At 30.0% G+C, this 23,595-nt stretch overlaps 2 protein-coding genes across 3 annotated transcripts in view; one reads left to right on the forward strand and one right to left on the reverse strand.

Moving 5' to 3' along the window:
• The window catches only part of LOC107436140 (uncharacterized), a 43,206-nt gene extending 33,436 nt beyond the window's left edge, over positions 1 to 9,770 (forward strand). The window contains exon 4 of the mRNA XM_016047723.5: positions 9,607 to 9,770. Coding sequence (XP_015903209.2) covers positions 9,607 to 9,627 — 21 coding nt within the window. The 3' untranslated portion in view covers positions 9,628 to 9,770. The remainder of the gene's footprint in view (positions 1 to 9,606) is intronic.
• Positions 1 to 11,792, reverse strand: part of LOC110282813 (uncharacterized) — a 60,701-nt gene extending 48,909 nt beyond the window's left edge. The window contains exon 1 of one of the 2 annotated variants that reach the window (XM_087159286.1): positions 11,677 to 11,767. In XM_087159286.1, the coding sequence (XP_087015412.1) occupies positions 11,677 to 11,748 (72 nt within the window). In that variant the 5' untranslated portion in view covers positions 11,749 to 11,767. Of the gene's footprint in view, positions 1 to 11,676 lie in introns of both variants that reach the window. The other variant, XM_021146905.4, reaches the window with a different exon arrangement.
• Between the last annotated feature and the right edge of the window lie 11,803 nt (positions 11,793 to 23,595).

Genomic DNA, 23,595 nt, shown 5'->3' on the forward strand with positions numbered 1-23,595 from the left:
TAAAATCCATCTCTCATTGACTTATATCTAGTGGGCCTTCAGCAGTACTTACCATTTACTTATGGAACCAATTGTTTTTGCAACTAACAATGCCTCAAGAGGACTTATATCAAAATCAGTTTTCAAGATACTTTCATTGTCAATGTTAGTTGTATCAGCTTCAGTGCCAAAATTTGATTAACCAGATGTTCTTTTTGAAATAAATTCTTCAATATTGAGAAAAGCACAGGCTATTGGATATTTGGGAGATTAAACTTTTCTGTCATCAATGTTCCTTTAAAAATTTGCAACATAACTTGTGAGATTTCCATCTCAAGCTTCTGAAGAAATAGTGCATCGTTACTCTCGAAGCATGTATTTTGTTGATAAGTTGTCTTGCTCATTAACTCTTGGTGTCTGTTTTGCATGCATTTGTTAAAGTCAACGTTTTTTTTACATCGAATGGAAAAATATCGTATTTCATAAAAGCATTTTAACTTCATCAGTTGATGCCTCAAAATCTTATTTAAAAATGGATGTAAAGTTTTTTCGACAGATTGCTTTAAGATCGGCATAAGATTTTAGATTGAGATTGCTTTATTGCGGCATGAGATTGCTTTAAGATTTTGCTTTTAAGATCTAACGGGAGATTTCCCTGAATTAGGTAGAAAACTAAACCACAAAATTGGTCTTGATGAACATAACTTGCTCAGTTTCAAATTGATATGAGATTTATACCTATCCAAAACAAGCAAAATAGGGTATTTGATAGCATTTTTAATCAGCCATGGGTAGAAACATTTGCAATATATTTGTAAAATTTTGCTTCGGTCATTGTTTCATTTCATGAATCGCTTTTTCCAATGAAATATATACTAGGGACGGATTCTGTAATATCTCAAAGAATTCTTCAGTAAGAAAAAACTACCAATGGAGGTACTTTTTCTTTCCTAGGTATTTAAGAATATAAATCCTTAGAATTTTTAGGGCCAAGGATTTCTCCCGTTTAAGGGCAGTATTCAACTCTTGTTTCGTTCACATTGTAAATGCAATCACTTTCTAAAAGGATGCCAGGGCTACTTCCCTCCTAAAGATTCATCTAAAGCTGTTGAAACCAGTATTTCTAATATTATTCTCAAAGGGAAGTTTTGCCTTTTGAAATTATCTTCGCAGTTATCGGTGGATGTCGCCTTAAAAAAAACTTCACCCATTTTTCACCTGGATGATTGTCTTTAAATGGATTTTTCCTACCAGTTCCCGACTGGACGTTAAAGACCGCAATAACTTAGCTAATTATTAGCACAAAGGTCTGCAAAGAAATTTTCTATTGAAGCTTTTATTATTATATTTAGTCAATAAACATAGCTTATTAAGGTGTCTAAGGTATGACGTAATAACTAATCACTACATTTATAACGATAATAAATTATTATTATAATTCTTTAAATAAATTTAGCAATTAAATTTGCATTTTGAAATGAAATTGTTATAGGAACTATTCATACAACATTTAACTGAATTTCAGGTGTCCTCTATATCGCAGAACTACTAACTATCCATGTAAAATCATATTTCACACATACTGTTCATTCACTGGGAAATCTATTCCCAGTGAAGAAACCTGCCTGTTCCTTCACTGGTTAGAAGTTGTTTTTTGTTCTTTTGACATAATTTTGATGTATAATATGACTAAAAGTACAGGAAAATTAAAAATTTTCTTTTATTTTCATTAACTTGAAAAAATCCCTATAAAGGAACACTTGTTTATTCATTGGTTTTTCATCGTTTGGTAATCCAGTTAATAAGCACCCCCTAATCTCAGTACTTGCTTATGTTATGATACTTGAAATAAATAAAACGTTACTTCAATAACCATATTTTGATTTCTCTTTTTCACAATGAGAAAAAAAGCATTATTATATGCAATTAATTGTACTTCAAACGGATAACTACCACCACTGACCTTATAATTGTGTCAAAGAAACAAGGCGTTGAACAGATACTAACAAATTCAAAACTTTTTTCAGAGAAGACTCAAAGACCAGGTAACTCAATGCATTGTTAGATGACTTCCTATTGTTAGGTAGTAAGCTACTGTTACCAATCAATCTAAATTAAAACGTTTAAAATCTTTTCTTTAAAAAATATCTATGAAATGTTCCTTCACTGGGGTGTGTTCCATCACTGGTTGGTTTACCCTATATCGTCTTAATCTTAAAAGAAATTTCCGGAAGTGTTTCACAAGAGTTTCGTAGAACTATTTTACCAATTATTTAAGTAAATTTTGACATTTTTAAGAATCTTATTCTTTACCCTTTTACTTTTATTATTTCTTCATTAATATACTAATCAATTTTTTCAGTTCTTTAATTTAGGTTTTCTTTAAAGTAAAGTTCCTTTCTGAATTATAGTCAAGTTTTCTTAAAAAGAATAAAACCTTGTTAAGAAATTAAAAACATTCCGCTGTTTAAAATAATTTAATGCAAAACAGCTGATTATTTAATAAGCATACTATTTTTTTTTTTGAAACAAGAGTATAAATTATTGATTGTCTTTTTTTTTCTCGTGACTTCAACAAAGATTATCTAAAATAATTTTATGTTTTATAAGTCACTACAAAGCAGGGTTCGTGACTTTTTTGATTTAAATCGGATTTTTTGATTTAAATCAGATTTTTTTTTTTATTCAAATTCACTGTTAGAACTTTAATTTATGATTTAAAAAAACTTTATAAATGCTTAATCAAAATTAAATTAATATTAAAACTATATTATAACAATATTTAGAACAATATTTTAACTTACTAAAATAATTGTTCATTATAATACATAGCTTTGAATGCATAGCAACCATTTTGAAACAAATGCATGATTGAAATTTTAAGACTAGTTGAAATAGAGAATTTAAGGAATAATTTATGGGTCTGTCTCGGTTTTTCTGAGAGATAACTATTTTGTGAAAATTTAGACATAATTTCTGAAAATTAAAAATTATAATAAAAAATCAACAAAAATACGTTAAAAAATTGGATTTATTGTTTCTTACGAGAAACGAAAAAAAATTTTTAAGAAAAAAGTATTTTGTGAAGTTATTCTACCGTTTTTCCTAAAGTTAAATTTGTGAAGGTATCGGTAAACGGTGGTAAATTTCACTTGGACAGGCCCCTGTACTTTAACTATTAAAACAAAGCTTCAATTAACAAACCATAATTTTAATTTAAAATTTCTTTTTTTTTCTCTTGATTTTTAAAATGACAAAATAAATGTAATAGATTGTGTTATAAATATAGTCATTCATCAAAAAATAAATAGATATTTAATCTATGTATTTTTATATTAAAATATTCATTTTTAATTCTATATCAAAATAGATAAATTAAGCTAAAAAAAAATTTTTTTTTAAATCAATGCACTCATAGAAATTATTTTCCACAAAATTTCTATATAGAAAATCAGATGTCAAAGATACTGTAAACATATTATGAGAAAAAAATACCAGTTAATAACCCTACTGCTTCAAATAGACTATGAAAGAGTTTGAAAGGGAAGAAGGACATATCAGGAAAAAATTATCTGAATTGGCCTTTTTTTTTTCTTTCTATTTTTGGCAAGTTAGGGCAATTTCTTTTTAATATAACCTCAAGTTTAAGAAATATACATTTTCCACCAATAAAATATAATGCAGATTTTAATTCCATGCTTTTTTCTTTCAAAGGGTAGAATTTTAATTAACAATATTTACATTATTTTTTGAAAAAATTCATGTTTAATAATAACTTTCTACAGCTATGCAAGTCTATATTAAGACAGCATTAAAAATTTACTTTAATCTATACTTTCAATCTCAAGAATCAAAAGATTTTTAAAAATGCAATTTCAAATATGTTGCAATTTAACACACACCAAGAAAGAAAGTAATTTCGTTAACTAAAATTAATTAATGCAACAATTCATTAAAATAAATTTTGAAACTAAGAAAAGAAAATAATAAAAGTATCAATAATTTAAAACACTGTTTTTTAACTTTTATAATCAATATATATCAAAGAAATTTGTTGATTTAAATCAATGATTTTCTTAAAAAAATCATTTGATTTAAATCATGATTTAAATCGTGATTTAAATCAACAAACCCTGCTATAAAGAGTATAAAGATACAGAACATAAAAAGCTGTCGAATACGTAGCCAAATTTTTAAGCGTCTTAAAATATCTCAGTACCTTAAATGTCGTCCTAACATCTTAGTTGTGAAATTAAATTTTTAATTATCTGACCACGTGTGATTCACTAATTATTTCATTATATCTTTTACTCTTTCTTTATGATACCAAGTAGATTTTTTTCCTGATAATATACAAAACTATTTTGTTTAATTTTTTACTTTGGCACTATTGCTAAGATATTGTAGTATAATTTGTTATCAGGAAAATGCCTCATTTTGTTACGCAGGAAATACTAAAAATTGAAATTTGTAAGAAGATTCCGAAGCCGTGCCTATTTTATAGTCATCTGATTTTAAAAAAATGCTATAAGAAATACGCAATTTCCGAACTTATTTTAATAAAAAAAAAAAAAAAACGTGGCAAGAAGGCTGACATACTTTTTACAGAAACTGTGAAAACTAATTTTTCCTATATTTCGTCAAAAGAGGATAAGAATGATATTGCTCCAAGGGACCCACTCATTAATTTCGCTACTTCCAGAATGAAATCTGTTTGATCGAAACATATTATTCCTTGAAAATTAAAACGAGGAAAAAATTAGCTTTTATTATTTATCTAAGCTTATTCCATTTATTTAATGATAGCGGTATTAAGGTTAAGAATATGCGATGGAAGCCCCGTTTACTATTAAACTATAAATGCATTAAATCATGTAGCTTGAATAATTTATTTTAAGCAAATAAGGGTGTAAAAATAAACTCGATCAAAATACTCCGAAAGTATACCCTAAAATATATGTAGAATAAACTTTGGCATCGATATATAATAAATACCTTTTCAAAACTTATTTTAATGTCGAGTGAAATAATTTAATATGTTGTGTAACAAAATGAATAATCCCAAGAAACTGAATCGAAAATATAAAAATTTCATTTATTTAAAAGAATAATAGATGATTATAAAAGTAGACATGTTTTGAGCGTCCAATAATGAAAGTCACAAGTTATTCAAGCCTGACAAGTCTTGAGAATGGGCGATTATATTAGAACGCTCGAAGCATGTCGAATTTTACTTCCCTCTTCATATGTTTTGAAGCCAGTTGAGTTTTTATCGTCAAATATACTATTTTACATTTGAGTCTTGATCATTATTTTGATAAAGATTTTACACTTGTTAAAGTAAACATATGCATTTTAATGTTTTAACAGGATTTATGTGGTCTTTAAAAACGTAAGAACATCAATATTGTAAAAGTTATATTTAACTTAAAAATTAAAATTTTAAGACCGGATATTTTGAGTTAATGAAATTAAATATTTTATCTTTTAAGTTTTTGGGCCCCATTTCAGTATCTTAAAGATCTTACTAGCTCTGTTTAAAAGGAGAGTATCAGATATATATAACAGAAAACATAAATAATCATAGTAGCAGTATTTGGTGGTAAATGTAGCTTATCTTAATTGAAGAATATGCTGTGCGACATTGTATGGTGAATTTGCGAACGTAAGTTTCAGAATGCATCGAAACACGAGGATGCTATTTGCTAATCATCTTTATCCAAAGAAAACCATGTAGCCTAAGTATCTAGCAGAATGAAGCGATTTTATAAACAACGAATCATGCAATATGCAACACATTATTTCAATGTCTTATTCTTAAACATAACATATTTTAATGTCTTTAAAATGCCACTAAACATTCAGCAATTCCTTGAGTTATAGAAAAAAGAAATATCATAAATTACAGAAAACTTTGTGAATGTGCATTAGAATTACTATACAATCTACATTTTATTTTTCAAGCACTTTTTTTCCCTCAAACTTCTTGCCTAGAAGACTCGATTAACCCTTTCGCGCCGACTGTCACAAATACGTGACAGCATAAAACAGTATCAACCAGGGTAAAAAGATAAAACTGGTAATCAAAGTAATTCTTTAGCAGTTTATTTGTGGACGGGGTTATAATTGTTTCATTTATTTAATTCACCATTAGTTAGTTAAAAATAAAATATAGTTATACTTTGAACTAACATTGATTATATATATGATTAAACTAACAATAATTAAATTCAAGGCAAAGTAAGTCTGAGAAATTAGCAACGCCTGCATTTAAGCTACCGTTTTTTATTTATTTACATCCTGATTCTGATTTTGTACGAATGCTTTCATGAATCACCCGTCCCCAAGGGGTTAAAGCTGTAAAAATGATCATCCCTAAACTTTTGTATATAGCTGTAATAAGTTATGTTAATTTGATTTTAGTATGAAATCCTCGAATAAATTTAGCAAAAACAGCATAATCTAAACAATATCAGATAAAAAGTTCATGTATTTAAATTCTAAAAACTTAGAAAATCATAAATAATTTATAAATCGATTCAAATTTTCCTTTCAAAGGGCACTAAAATAAATTTTTTTTTGCTTTTTAGACAGAAATCAGCTTAAAAATTGTCGATTGCCTAGAAACTTCGAGATATTTTCTATTAACAATGAATTAAACATCTCTGAGCAATCACAAAACATTATTTCAATTTTTTTATTGTCACAGCATGGTTGCCTAGCAACCTAGTAAAATTAAGCTTTCCTCTTTTGAATTAGTCAATGGGTTATCTTAAAATATTCATTTGCGCAGGCGACTTTTTTTGGCGGTTTTCTGGACTATCGCCAAATATATAAACCTTTATTGCAACCCAATTTACGACCCAATTTTTTCAAAATTTTGTCTACCCCACCTAATTCAAGTGTCTAGAATTCAAATATGTAAAAAAAATTATATGTTTATTCAGAGAAAGTACGTTTTTGGGTCTGATTTCGTATATTAATTAATAGTTAGCAGTAATTAATTAGCATATTTGAGGTCACCCCTAAGAACCATTAAGATTGACACTTAGTTCGTGAAAATCCGATCATTAGAACGAAAGTTATTCAGGGTGATTCGTTTTTTTTTTTGCGGACTGTACATGTGTGTAAAACTAAAATGTCTGAAGATATGCACTAGATAAAATCATATGTACATACATTTTAGTTACATTCATTTGTACGTATACAAATACGTACAAAATGCAGTACATGTTAATACGTGCAAAATGTATCATTATAAAATACATTCTACTATCTACTGTAAAATATAATCATTTATAAGAATACAATAGTCTTGTAATCGTGCATTTAGATTACATGTAATCATGATTACATGTAATCAAATTACATGTAATCATATATTTTGATTACTTGTAATCATAATTACTCGTAATCGTTTTTGCTGTGATTACTTGCAATCGCAATTACTTGGAATCATGATTACAAGTAATTGATTACTGTAATCAAAATTGTAATCATGATTACAAGTAATTGATTACTGTAATCAAAATTGTAATCATGATTACAGCTGTAATCAAAATTTTTTGAAAGTTGTAATCATGATTACAAGTAATTGATTACTGTAATCGACTATGTAATCATGATTACAGCTGTAATCAAACTTTGTAATCACGATTACAAGTAATTGATTACTGTAATCAATATTGTAATCATGATTACAGCTGTAATCAAAATTTTTGAAAATTGTAATCATGATTACAAGTAATTGATTAATGTAATCAAAAAATGTAATCGATTACATTTTTGGCCAACTCTGCCACATATGCATATTATTAATATTATAACAATATTTGTTAACGTGTAAAAAATATTTCGAAAATAATTTTAAATTTTTTTTTTACAAATGTTAATTACAAAATAAACAAGTATGCAAATTCCAAATAAGTTTATCGAAGTATTTTAATTCTTAAAATACTTATTACTTTTTATTTACATATCGAAAAACTTAAAGGGCAATCAAATGAGGAAAAAATTTCAGCCCTTAAACAGATTGTTGGCCTAAGTTGGCTGTACAATAGTTGTATCGATACAGTTTTTTGTAAATCGATACTGAATTTTCTAAATGGATAGTAAAAATACACAAGTTTACTCAATTTTTTCTGTATGGCTCTGAAAATGACTATAAGTAAAAGTGTTTTCATACAGCATTGGAAATGGGGAAAATAAAAGGCAGATAAGTGTGGTTTATTTTTTGGGGTCGACGAGTACTGAAACACGCGGAATTCATTATCGCTTGTCGGTTGTATATGGCGGACATTGCATGTTGAAGAAAAGATTGCAAGAAAAATTTGAGATATTTCGCAAAAGATGCGCACCATGCGCTATCAAGTCAATTAATTCTCTGGATTGTTTTTGGACTCAATCATTATTTTGCTCGATAATGCCCGGTTTCATATTGCTAATGTGGTTCTGAGTTGGAAATATCTCAATACGCTTCTTTCAATCCATATATTTTTCTTTATGACTTCTATATTTTTAGTGAGAAGCCACGATGGCTCAGGAGACAGAACGTTCGCCTTCAAATGAGGTGAATCTGGTTCGAATCCCGGCGATGGCTGGTCACATACGAATTCTGCATCTGACTTGCACCGACCACAGCGCTGACGTGAGATACCATCAGTGGTTGACGAATCATAGGTTAAACTGTCCTTGCCATCAGGCTAACCATGGGAGGTTCTCATGGTCTTCCTCTCCATGCAACGCAAATGTGGGTTTGTTCCATCAAAAAGTCCTCCACGAAGGCAAAATTTTCCCAATAATTGATCCAGTTGTTCCGTGTCTTCTGGATTGAGTCCAAAATTACAAGGTTACGAAATTGAACCTTAGTAATCATAAACCCGAAAATTGGGTCGGCTGCTCAACGACTGTTATAAAATATATCTCCATATATATTTTAGTGACCTGATGTGTGTGTGTGTATGTGAAAAGATTTCGTAGACGTCCATTCCGTTAGAATAATAATTCTGGAATATTCGTTACACATTGGGATAAATGTATTATTCTTTGGGGTAATTATATTTGAATAAAAATACACACTGTCACACACATTGTCTCACTGAATTACTTTAATTTCTGAATCAAATTACGGTATAAAGTACCAGCTCTTTGCATCATCCGTAAAATTCTTTTTTTTTCCGTAAAATTTATTTTTACCTTGAAGTATTATACCGTAATTTTTACATTAATATTTATTTAATTAGAGTGATTCAGTGATTTTACGGTTATTATTACTGTTAAAATTACTCGATATATTAGATTTTTGCTCCTTGAAAAGAAATAGATTTTACAATAAAAAGCAATCATTCAGAGTTCCGATAATTTTTCTCGTAATTTTATCCGGACCCTTTTATAGTGTACTTCGTGGTGGGTATTTAGTTTTCCTTTGTCTGCTCCTCATACTTTGTATTAAAATGTTGAAATTAAAATGTTGAAAAACTTTGTATTAAAATGTTAAGATGTTCATGATTTTAATTAGTTTGAAAACTCTATGTTTAAAATCTCTTAGTTTGAAATCTCTATGTTTATGTTACGAAAAATATTTAATTTCTTTTAAGAAATAACATTTAATCTATCCTTTTTTTACAGTATGTGTGTGATAAAAAGTGAGACAAATCTCATAGAGGATTGAAAAAGAATGGACTTCGAGAGGTGTGGACCATTTCGGAAATCATATTTATACAAATTAAATGGATTCGGATGTTGAAAAAAGTTTACTCTGAGTCGATAAATAAAAATTTGTAGAAAAAGTCTTTTTTCTTCTTTATAATGATTTTTAGTGAGGTTACTAATAGTAACGTAATCAAAGCGTTAAGAATATGGTTTTAGTCTCCAGCAAACTTAAAAAATATTTTTTAAAAATAATATATTTCTTGAATATCGAGATAAATCAGTATATTTTCCAAAAAACTTTTCCTTTGAACATCAATTTCATGTAACAAATGCAAAAATTGATATTACATTCTAACAATTCTAAACAGAAATGTGAGAATTTAAATACAACAAGACAAAATCTAAAGATATGCATGTTAGCAAAAAATGGCACTTCATCAGGAGACGCAACGCTTCGCCAACATGATGGATCCTTTTTGTTGTTGGTCGGCTTCTGTCGAACTAAACATGCAAACTTAAGATTTCGTTTTACTTGTATTTAAATTCTCACATTTTTATTTATATTGCTCAATTATGACAATTTTGGTTTCAGTTGTTTTTTTAGCATTTTTCCATTTTGAAATTGATTGGATTTAAACAATTCTTTTATTTTTATTTAAAAGGAAAACAATTATGTATAAAATAGAATACAATACTAAAAAATTCCGGATCAAATTACGGTACAAACTATTGATACTTGAGTTGCATCATTCGTAAAATCCATTTTTATTGTAAAATTTTATACCGCAATTTTTACAGTTGTATTTATTTAATTGCAATGATTCAGTAGTTTTACGGTAATTATTACAGTAAAAAATACAGTATATCATATCTTTTGTTCCGTAACATGTTCCGGTAAAAATGGATTTTAAGATAAAAAAGCACCGGTACTTTTTCAGACGATATTTATTTCAGCGCTAAACTCTATTTTGTTCAGAAATAAAACCCTTTTTTTTGGTCTTTTTTTTTGTCTTATGCCTGTTTAGGCAGTGGGGGTGCGATTGTTCCTGTTTTTCAGTGGAGCCATCAATGGCCATGAATTCGACTTCTGCCAAGCCATTCACAAACAACCACAACCCGTTTATAGGGCGGATCACATTAACACAAAAAGGAGAAAGGACATAGAACACACAGCGAGAGAAAGGAACATCCATGCCTTGCCCGGGATTCGAATCCAGGACCTTTCTGATGCAAGGACAGTTCCCTGCCCCCTACACAGGCCGGTCGGCGATAAAATCCTTGAATATAATTTTTGTAAGATAAGCCTTTCGTGGTAAGTTTTACGATATTCTCAGTACTAATATAGCAAGGGTTTCAAATCAATAAGTGTCCGAGGACCACAATCGAAATCAGCGCCATCTATTTGTAAGCCGCAACGTAAGCAAACTCATACTCAGGATTTCGGGATGTGGGAATAATTATGATCTTGTCAGAATTTCTCACCGTAGAAATTATGGAAAAAGAAAAACAAGAAATGAATCAAGACTCAAAGAAGCAGTGTGGAGTTTAAAGCTTTTCATTTTATATAAAATAAATTATAAACAAAAGCAATTTTGTTTTGATAGCAAGTATCTCGGTATTTAAAATTCACACGAATCCTTTAAGGACTACATATCGGGAAAGGAATTATACATGAAGGTCAATAAAATGTTTAGACAGAAAATTTAAAAAATGTTCTTTAAATACAACAAATGTTCTTTAAAATACAACAAATGTCTAACAACGGATGTTCGTCACTACTAAAAAATGGATGTCTACCATGACTTTTGTTGCCTAGGGCAAACGGCATTTTTTTATTTTTAATTTTATTACTTTTAGATATGTCGATATCTAAACTATTTTGCATGATGATAAATGCGTCCCTACATATATGTATTTATTTTCATTTCGTCAATCAACGTATGTTAAACCAGCATCTCGAAAACACGTTTCTAAATCTGAGCATTTATTTTCAAATGGCACAAAATATGTAGTTATAAGAGTTAAAATTATTTGATAAGTACTCACCCGTTCTTTAACGCATAATATGAAGAGCAAGAATAATATTCCTTTCATTTTTATGAAATTTAAAGTTTTCATTGAAATATAATGCCGCAATCCCTTTTATTTATGACGATGTGCCTAGTAAACCGATTAAAATGTTACGATTCATTAAATATAATTAATGATGAAAAACGCAAAATAAATGGATTGAAGTTTAAATAGATGATTTATTGTTTTAATGAGATGTGTTTTGCTAAATTCTAAACACGTAGTAAACAGCTAAGAAAAAAATTAAGAATGACATCAATAAAATTAAAATACTACGATTCACTATATACAATTAATGATGAAAAACGCAAAATAAATGGATTGAAGTTTAAATAGATGATTTATTGTTTTAATGAGATGTTTTTTGCTCAATTCTAAACACGTAGTAAACAGCGAAGAAAAAAATTAAGAATGACATCAATAAAATTAAAATACTACGATTCACTATATACAATTAATGATGAAAAATGCAAAATAAATGATTGAAGTTTACATAAAAGATTTATTGTTTTAACGAGATGCTTTTTGCTTAATTACACGCAGTAACAGAGAATAAAACAATTAAGAATAACATCAATAAAATGATATGATACCAATAAAATGATAAATGACCAATTGAATGACAAAAAAACAGTTGAAACATAAATAAAAATATCATTAGCAATGACATCTGTAGTTAAAGAAAATAAAATAAAAATCGTTAATAGTCAGGGTCTTTGAAACTTTCCAAGGAATTTAAAGTAATTATCTCCTGTTGGAAAAAATTCCAAATACAAATAATGAAAATCAGCGAAAATGATACATTACCAGTATAATTTAATTAGAAATTTTAAAACGAAAATAACCTCATACTGGGAATTTCAAAACCATTATTGCACCATGCTGGAAATTTTAAAACCATACTATAAATTTTGATATTAGCGTCAAAATGTACTGAAAAGTTTAAAACTAGTACTAAATTGTACTGGAAATTTCAATACCAGTTTCCAAGCATACTGGAAATTTTGAAACCAGTTAACATCCATACTAGAAACTTTGAAGTAGTTTTAAAATAAACTAGGGAGCGTTTAAACATATCTTTGTGAGAAAACAAATAAAATAATAGCAAGCATATACAATTTGTTGTTCCTATAACAGTTCGATGTTTAGCAGGTAAATGAATTAGTAGAACAATAGGCTTTCTTGTATCACCATTCCAATTACTCGAATTTATCAGGAATTTAGGATGCACTTTGTGCTGCGTAGAATAAAGCAAATAACAACGTGAAGAAAGTGTAAATAAAGGTACGGAAATGGGGATTCTCTAATTTTGGTTCAATAAGCTAAGAACCTTCCTTAGTATTAAAACGTTTTGGACATTGCTCTTGGTGTGTAGATACTGAGGAAGTTTCTTGTCTATAGAACCGAAGCTATTCTTCTATTTTAGTAAATTTACGTTTTTTTGCGTTGGTTTTGAGTTATCATTTGAAGTTAGCATCCGGTCTTTTATTAAAGAGAAAGAATGTTATCTTTCTGATTATGAAATATAGCTGCGTACTGATAAGTTGCATTGAGCTTTTTTTCCGTTTACCTTTTGTTGTAACTGATATAAATAGTTTTGACTCCATCATTTTCAAAACTGTTGAAACATCAGTTGCACAAAGCTTTTTCAGCGATTCATAAGAGTTTTTAATTATTTCAGAAAGTTTTCTTTCACTAAAGATGTAATTATACATTGAAAAAACTGTTGTGTAGTATCCCTTCAAGTTTGAAGTTGAACAATCCAAAAGATTGCGTTAAGGAATACTTTATTTCAAATTGATTATCCATTGACGATAATGCTTATTTGCCCAGTGTTAAATACGCCACAGCACCAGTAACAACATAATAGCACAACACAATAGACCAAGCAAAGCTGAATCGTCTGCACAAGGCTACGAGTCACGCACGAATAATGCGCCACACATTATTTCGATGGACTAAATAGTTCTGGGAGCACTCAAGCGCCGAATCCTGGGTCCACACGGTGGCTGTACCAATCCGGGTGTTTTCAATGGTCAAAGCTGGGACGACAGCAGAGAGCAGTCTCCATAACAAAGATTACTGAGCCGTCTTCCGCCTGGAAGATCTTACGAACATTGCTTTCTTTAAACCTTTAAACAATTGAAAATACAATCTCTATATTGCATAAAAATAACTTTTCTGACTCCTGCGTGTATCTTATCTTTCAGTAATTTAAAATTTTATAGTTATCTGAATAACGAAAACTGTAGCGGCTGTTTTGTACCATATAGTGTAGAAGAACATTCCTGATATAGTGAATCACCTACATCCTGAAGGTGGTGAAATACATGCTGGTGGATTATACAACTCGAGTAAAAACTCTTGAAGGTGGTGTTATACATACCGGTAGATTAGTCTTACATTGTTTGAAAACTTGCGCATGCGATATTGATTGCGTTGAAAACGATGATGAAAACGTAATAATGATGAAGATTAACACTGAAAGAGGATGATATACAGATACTTCAGCAAAATAGAATTAAATAAAGATTAAATGAATCATGACTAAAATGCCGTTATAATTTATGTTAACTGATTTAAGCTGGCCAATACCCTTAGGAAAATTTGCCATAGAGAAGCCTATGGTAATCTATGGCAACCTATGGCTACCATAGAAATTTGTATGGCAAGATACCATACGCCTATGGTTACCATAGAGATTTGTATGGCACAACACCATAAGCCTATGGCTACCATAGAGATTTGTATGGCACAACCCCATAAGCCTATGGCTACCATAGAAATTTATATGGCAAGATACCATACGGCTATGGTTACCATAGAGATTTGTATGGCAAAACCCCAAAGGCCTATGGCTACCATAAAGATTTGTATGGCAGTATACCATAGACTAATGGTAACCATAAGGATTTGTATGGCACGTCACCATTGGCCTATGGCAACCACAGAAATTTGTATGGCAGTATACCATAGGCCAATGGTAACCTTAAAGATTTGAATGGCAAAAGCTGATCTAGATCTCCACCAACGAAACAACAACTTCTATGGAGTCCTCGAAAACATCTTCTAAAAGAAATAAATATCCATTATTTCACCCCGAAGTTAATTAAATTCAACATGTAAACCCACAAGGCATTCCTGGTGAGTCTTTTCCGGCCTCCGGGTGGCCAATTTTTCCATTTTTGAGTGTTTAAAATCAGATGTTCCATTGATTTAGGCTTAGAGTATCAGACCGCCATATTAACGTGTCATCCACTACAAGTGGAATCTTTCGCAAACTTTGGCTACTTATTTTAATATTTTTTCGATCTCATTCTTGGTCAAAAACAATTTATTGCAAACGCCTATGCGATTATCTACCTGAATTTATTAAGTTTTTTTAATTTCCGGCTGTCTGGTACTTTTATCAGCGTTTACATTCTCATTAGTTTTTTATTTTAATTCCACTTAGGTTCTTGCAATGCTTTTTTACATTATCGTACATATGTTAGGGCTTTATATTTATTTTTTGTGCTTAATTTTTGCTTGCCATTAAATTGTTTTTTATCATGTCTCTGTGTTTTACTATTTTACAACTAATATTTCTTAAGTATCCACATATATTTGTACAATGTTCTGTTACATGTTTATACATAGCTTAGGGTCATCACTTAACTAGATTTGCTGGATTACTGGTTGACAATTGTTTTGCTTCAATATCATCAACTGAACAGTGCCTGGCCATATCATCTGCTGCTATAACCAAAAATGCTTCTAACAATTTAATCTTTCCTTAAGTTTACAACTTTTTCGTCATAGTGATTCCCTATACCCAATTAATTTTTATTTACTATCCCTGACCAAGTGTAAATTTGTCAATAACAATTATTAATTTCACCAATTTTAATCATGTCTTAAACATGTTTTGTATTTACCAATGTTTCTATATTGTGTTCTCTTTTCTAAATGTGCTTAACACAACTCAACATAAATTTTCTGAGTTTTTTTATCCCTCACTAGTAGGGGATCAACTAATTTAGCCTGTTTTCTATTCTTAGCTTTTCATAGTCTAATACCATCTTTTTTATGGATAAAATTTTGTTCACATGCCACCACTGCCCTTAGGAAAATTTGCCATAGGTTTGCCATAAAAAAATGCCATAGGATATTCCTATGGGGTTTTGCCTATGGCAAAAATTTTGCCATATACGTATGGCAGAATTTTGCCATACATGTATGGCAAATTTTTGCCATAGGCAAAACCCCATAGGAATATTCTATGGCATTTTTTTGAATGACAAAATTTTTGCCATAGGCAAAACCCCATAGGACTATCCTATGGCATTTTTTTGTATGGCAAAGTTTTGCCATAAGTGTATGGCAATATTTTGCCATAGGCAAAACCCCATAGGAATATCCTATGGCATTTTTTTATATGGCAAATTTTTGCCATAAAACTAAGATGTGCTACAGTTTATGAAGAAATATTTTTCCATAGGTTATGGTATACCTTTGCCATACAGCTATGGCAACATTTCTCGTTGATATTTTACCATACGTCAAAAAATAATTACTTACAAGAATCTTTCGCAATGGATATTAAAAATGCAAAACTTAATAATTGTAGAATAAATATATATCCAGAAAGCTTTTTTTTTTTAAATTTCTTTGATAAACTTCTCCTGTTTTACTTGCAGAATCCTTTTTGTATGCGGTTCTTATTCAAATAAATTTCAAACAGTTAGTACTAACCGCTAGAAAATGGGTCCGGTGGACGGAGCGAGTGGGGAAAATATTGGTTATGTTGATTAGGAACAAAATATATTGAGTACAGGCAACTAATATTTGTTAAAGCTGTAAAAACAAGAAAATAGAAAGTGGGTCCGGAGGTCGGAGCGAGTATAAAAAACGTTAATTTGATTGATTGGTATCATAATTAGTTAGATAAGCCTCAGATATTAGAGGAACCTAAAAGAACGCGAGGCAAAACAACGGTCCGATGGTCGGAGCGAGTATGAAAATTCTTTAAATTTTGATATGTGATACTAAACTAAAAATTAAACAGACTACTAAAACAATAAAATACTATTAAAACTCAAAAGATAAAGAGTGGGGCTGGTGGTCGAAGCGAAATTAGTTTAAAATAGATCAAACGGGACAAAAGCTGAATATGTAACGGTGCAACCAGTATTGCAACCAGGCATGTGAACAAAATTTTATCCATAAAAAAGATGGTATTAGACTATGAAAAGCTAAGAATAGAAAACAGGCTAAATTAGTTGATCCCCTACTAGTGAGGGATAAAAAAACTCAGAAAATTTATGTTGAGTTGTGTTAAGCACATTTAGAAAAGAGAGCACAATATAGAAACATTGGTAAATACAAAACATGTTTAAGACATGATTAAAATTGGTGAAATTAATAATTGTTATTGACAAATTTACACTTGGTCAGGGATAGTAAATAAAAATTAATTGGGTATAGGGAATCACTATGACGAAAAAGTTGTAAACTTAAGGAAAGATTAAATTGTTAGAAGCATTTTTGGTTATAGCAGCAGATGATATGGCCAGGGACTGTTCAGTTGATGATATTGAAGCAAAACAATTGTCAACCAGTAATCCAGCAAATCTAGTTAAGTGATGACCCTAAGCTATGTATAAACATGTAACAGAACATTGTACAAATATATGTGGATACTTAAGAAATATTAGTTGTAAAATAGTAAAACACAGAGACATGATAAAAAACAATTTAATGGCAAGCAAAAATTAAACACAAAAAATAAATATAAAGCCCTAACATATGTAAGATAATGTAAAAAAGCATTGCAAGAACCTAAGTGGAATTAAAATAAAAAACTAATGAGAATGTAAACACTGATAAAAGTACCAGACAGCCGGAAATTAAAAAACTTAATAAATTCAGATAGATAATCGCATAGGCGTTTGCAATAAATTGTTTTTGACCAAGAATGAGATCGAAAAAATATTAAAATAAGTAGCCAAAGTTTGCGAAAGATTCCACTTGTAGTGGATGACACGTTAATATGGCGGTCTGATACTCTAAGCCTAAATCAATGGAACATCTGATTTTAAACACTCAAAAATGGAAAAATTGGCCACCCGGAGGCCGAAAAAGACTCACCAGGAATGCCTTGTGGGTTTACATGTTGAATTTAATTAACTTCGGGGTGAAATAATGGATATTTATTTCTTTTAGAAGATGTTTTTGAGGACTCCATAGAAGTTGTTGTTTCGTTGGTGGAGATCTAGATCAACTTTTCTCTATGGTATACTGCCATACAAATCTTTAAGGATACCATTGGCCTATGGTATACTGCCATACAAATTTCTGTGGTTGCCATAGGCCAATGGTGACGTGCCATACAAATCCTTATGGTTACCATTAGTCTATGGTATACTGCCATACAAATATTTATGGTAGCCATAGGCTTTTGGGGTTTTGCCATACAAATCTCTATGGTAACCATAGGCGTATGGTATCTTGCCATATAAATTTCTATGGTAGCCATAGGCTTATGGGGTTGTGCCATACAAATCTCTATGGTAGCCATAGGCTTATGGTGTTGTGCCATACAAATCTCTATGGTAACCATAGGAGTAGGGTATCTTGCCATACAAATTTCTATGGTAGCCATAGGTTGCCATAGATTACCATAGGCTTCTCTATGGCAAATTTTCCTAAGGGTGGTTGCACCGTTACATATTCAGCTTTTGTCCCGTTTGATCTATTTTAAACTAATTTCGCTTCGACCACCGGCCCCACTCTTTATCTTTTGAGTTTTAGTAGTATTTTATTGTTTTAGTAGTCTGTTTAATTTTTAGTTTAGTATCACATATCAAAATTTAAAGAATTTTCATACTCGCTCCGACCATCGGACCGTTATTTTGCTTCGCGTTCTTTTAGGTTCCTCTAATATCTGAGGCTTATCTAACTAATTATGATACCAATCAATCAAATTAACGCTTTTTATACTCGCTCCGACCTCCTGCCCCACTTTCTATTTTCTTGTTTTTACAGCTTTAACAAATAATAGTTACCTGTACTCAATATATTTTGTTCCTAATCAACATAACCAATATTTTCCCCACTCGCTCCGTCCACAGGACCCATTTTCTAGCGGTTAGTACTAACTGTTTGAAATTTATTTGAATAAGAACCGCATACAAAAAGGATTCTGCAAGTAAAACAGGAGAAGTTTATCAAAGAAATTTAAAAAAAAGCTTTCTGGATATATCTTTATTCTACAATTATTAAGTTTTGCATTTTTAATATCCATTGCGAAAGATTCTTGTAAGAAATTATTTTTTGACGTATGGTAAAATATCAACGAGAAATGTTGCCATAGCTGTATGGCAAAGGTATACCATAACCTATGGAAAAATATTTCTTCATAAACTGTAGCACATCTTAGTTTTATGGCAAAAATTTGCCATATAAAAAAATGCCATAGGATATTCCTATGGGGTTTTGCCTATGGCAAAATTTTGCCATACACTTATGGCAAAACTTTGCCATACAAAAAAATGCCATAGGATATTCCTATGGGGTTTTGCCTATGGCAAAATTTTGCCATTCAAAAAAAAATGCCATAGAATATTCCTATGGGGTTTTGCCTATGGCAAAAATTTGCCATACATGTATGGCAAAATTCTGCCATACGTATATGGCAAAATTTTTGCCATAGGCAAAACCCCATAGGAATATCCTATGGCATTTTTTTATGGCAAACCTATGGCAAATTTTCCTAAGGGTATAGCCTAAATATATTTTACGCTGAGGAAAGTAAAAAAATATAAATAATATCGGATTTTTCTTACTAATTAAGTAAGCATACAATCCGATTTTCTGATTAATAACAATGTGCCGACAACAATGTATAATAGCTATGAACCATTATGTTAAGATGTTATAATTGGAGACATCAAGCCTCTGTTTTCTCCGCTTACCTATCCCATTATTGCTTAGCATTCATCAATATTTTTCCATAAAATGTCTATATTTTCAAATAAAAAATTTGGAAACTAAATTTAATTATTTCGTAAACAAATTATCTATCTATATAAAAACGAATGTCTGTGTGTGCATGTGGGTTTATCCTTTATAGACTCTTAAACCATCCCACCGAGAACTATGAAACTTGACATACAGATAGTTTTTAAGCACGAGGAAGGTCACTGTCAATATTCGAGCATTCTACGGCAGATCGTTCTAACAGGATTAGCGAAAAACGAAATTGAATTTTCAGATTGGTTAAAAGTTAGTCATTGTTTTAAATTTAACGAATCAATTTTCACATATTTTTGAAGATACATCAGTGACACTTGCTAGCGTATAGCTCTGATCAAAAAATAGTTCGTTGCGAGAATTTAAATATTTAATTATTTAATATTCGCTATGTCAGATAAATTAAATGAACAACATTACGTGGTAGCACGCGATGTCTACGCCACCAAATTTATTCTTTGTCTGATACCACGTGATTTCATTTTATTTATATTAATTCTTCTAATCTTGTTTCTAAAAAATTACTTATTTGAAACTTACGGTAATTGAATAGAAACAAAATATTTATTTAATCAAAAGAAACAATTAATGGGAAAGTGTTACTTATTCGTTTAAGAGAAACATAAAAATTTGGCCCCATCAATGAGGCTTAATTACGCCAATTATACTTAATTAAGTAAGGTAATATATGCATATTGAAATAAAATAATAAGCAATATACTAGTAAACAAAATAAATGGAGTAAAGGCATTTATTTGCCTAGAAGAACCTAAGAAAGCGTCATGCTATCATTCACGACAATGATGCCTAATTAATGTTGGTAATATGCATTAATTGAAATCAAAAAGTAACTTCTGAACTAAAAAGCAAAAATAAGTAGAAAAGATACTTATTCGCGTTTTGGGTAACTGTAAAATCTGCATATTATTATTGACACAAATACTCAATTAATATTGATAATGTGTATTAATTGAAATAAAATAAAATTAGCTATGTATTAAACTGCCAAGCTCATGGAAGAAAGATTAATTTGAAATTCGTTAAAGATAACCGTAAAAAATTGTCATTCACAGATGACATTTAATTTACATGTATCACTGACGGTAATATGTACTACTGGTATTATGGTAATTGGCGAATTGGTTTTGATAAGAATTCAACAACTGGTTTTCCGTAGTTTCAGAAGATATTTTTTTCTAGTGGTAGCTAAGATAGTGTATTAATATTTTAAAGGATTAGAATTAAAATAAATTTTTTCCACCTCTACTTATAAACATTTTAACAGTAAATTAAAGGTCAGATAGAAAAATAGTCATGCTCCAAAATCCTTATGAAGCTCTAATATATTAATTTTTAAAAATTTGGCTTTAGTTGGCTGCCACTGACAAATATGCATAAACTCAAGTGTTGAAGGATTATGTAATAAGTAACAAATATATTTACATAGGTATATATTATATTGATTGTTTGGTGATTTTTAAAACTGCACCGATTAGTTTTAATATCTATTCTTTGGAATTAAGTGCTTTATGGCAACTCGAAAGGGATATGTACCTGAGAGAATCACTTTCACTTTATAGTGGTAAATTTCAACAATTATGAATAGGCCGAGAGCAATAGCATCATGCCAAGAGATGATAAATACATTTTATCTTTATTCTAATGGTATGAATTACAAACAACGAGATTTTCTTACTTCAGTAATATAAATCCACCGAAAATTAGAGCAAATAACATTGAATTAAAAAAAAATTCAGATGATTGCAGCTTTATTATTAAAAAACTTAGTGGAAGAACAAGGTAAATAACATTTTCTGAAGAAAAAAAGAACACATGTATCGAATTATTTTATTCCCAAGTTGTTAGAAGGTGAGACTTATAATTCTTTGCTTTATTTTATTTACCACTGCCTAATCAATATATCCAAAAATGAATGTCCGTGTGTGGGTATGTGTGTCCTTTATCATCATCAGCAGCATTGGCTCGACAGCCCTTTGTGAGCCAGGGCCTTCCTCAGAAGCTTTTCTAATTCTATGGGTGTCCTTTATAGGTTCCTAAAATAATCCAACAGAAAGCAATGAAAGTTGGCATACAGATAGTTTGAAGTACGAGGAAAGTCACCGTCAACGTTAAAACATAAGACGAACTGTTCAAGTGGGATGAGAGAAGTACGAAATGAGTGAATTATCTGATTGGTTAAGCGTTATTCATTACTTTAAATTTACCTATAAGCGATTGTGTTTTTCATTTATTTTAAAGATAAAATTAGTGATAATTTCTAGCTTATAGCTCTATTTGATAAGGAAAGTTTATTACTCGGATTTAAATATTTAATTATTTTATGTTCACAATGTCGCGAAATTAATAAACAGCATTACGTGGTAGCACACGTGGTCTACATCACCAAATTTATACTTTTGTAGTTGCCTGATACCACGCGCTTTTTTTTTAAATATTTATATTAATTCTTTTTAAAACGTGTTTCTAAAAAAAACATTATTTAAAATCAACGGTAATTGAATAAAAAAATTATTTATGTATTCAAAGGAAAAATCTATTATATATAATTCTCTTACGTGGCTCCCAAATTTTGGCTGTATTTCTTTTCCGCCTGTGGCAACGTTTGCTTTGTTTTGTTTACGTTTTGAAAACATCAAAGCATTCTGCCTTTTAATGATGTGTTTCTGATCTAATATATATAATTCTCTTACGTGGCTCCCAAATTTTGGCTGAAGTACTTTGTACAACTAAATAAGATTCTTTTCACAACACTTAAATATTTACTTTATTTTCTTCATATATCAGTCGGCAAAGAATTCTGTTAGGTCAAAAAACATTTCGCTTAAAAAATAACGAATTCTAAAAGAAATAAAAATAAACAACTTAAAAAATAAAAATACTGTTGCTAGCCATAGAATTTTTTGAAAGTTAACTTAATAAATCAAAATGACATAGAAGCGCAACTGGATCAAAATTATGATACCTGAGAGCTTGACGTAACAAATCCTTCAATTATATAAGTGTTGTATCGCCAAATGCCCAAATTAACAATTGTGTTTTTAAAGAAATTCTATAAAAAGTTTTAAATAAACAACCTACTTCTACAACTGCTTCTTGAAGAACTTGGCTCATTGATTAAAAATATTGTTTTAATTTTACAGTACTAACTTTACTTCTACTTTCATTATTGCTATGACCCTCTTTCATTACATTTTACAACTTCATGCTAAATTTGAGGACTTTAAGTTGTTTTGTGGTTGAATACTGACAATTAGAAATGTGTTCATAAAAAAGTAATATTTAGAGATTAAGAGTTTGTCTCAGAAAAATTTGAATTGTTGACATTGAATTTAACAATGGAAACAATCGTTTTTGTGAAAAATTGAATTGTATTGTTGACATCAAAACTAAAAATATTGTGTTTCAACTTAACAATACTACCTTAATTTATACTTTAGAATTGCCTCGGAGAAATTTGAATTGTTAGCAATGACTTAAACAAAAAGTTTTATTTTAACTGACAAATACTATATTATAATTTTAACTTTTTCTATGACTATACTTATTTTCCTACTCTTTTCTTTGTTTTTTATACATTTTATATTTTTGTGATAAAATAAAAAACTTATAGTTGTTCTGCTTCTGAACACTGATGAAAACACAAAATGATGGGCTTCATCAACCATCAAAAATATATACATTTATTTTACAAATTCTATATTATTAGGGTAGCGCACTTCAGAGAATTAAAAATGCAAAATTATCTTCATCGAAGCCGATGCTTTACATCCGGCGTTCAGTGGCAGACTACTATTTCATATTGTTTTACAACACATGGCTTTAGCCCTCTGGTGGGAAAGACTTTGAAACAAAACTTACAAC

The sequence above is a fragment of the Parasteatoda tepidariorum genome, chromosome 3 (assembly GCF_982258835.1).
Source record: "Parasteatoda tepidariorum strain Cologne lab strain chromosome 3, Ptep-v5.0, whole genome shotgun sequence".
NCBI classification, from domain to species: Eukaryota; Metazoa; Arthropoda; class Arachnida; order Araneae; family Theridiidae; genus Parasteatoda; species Parasteatoda tepidariorum.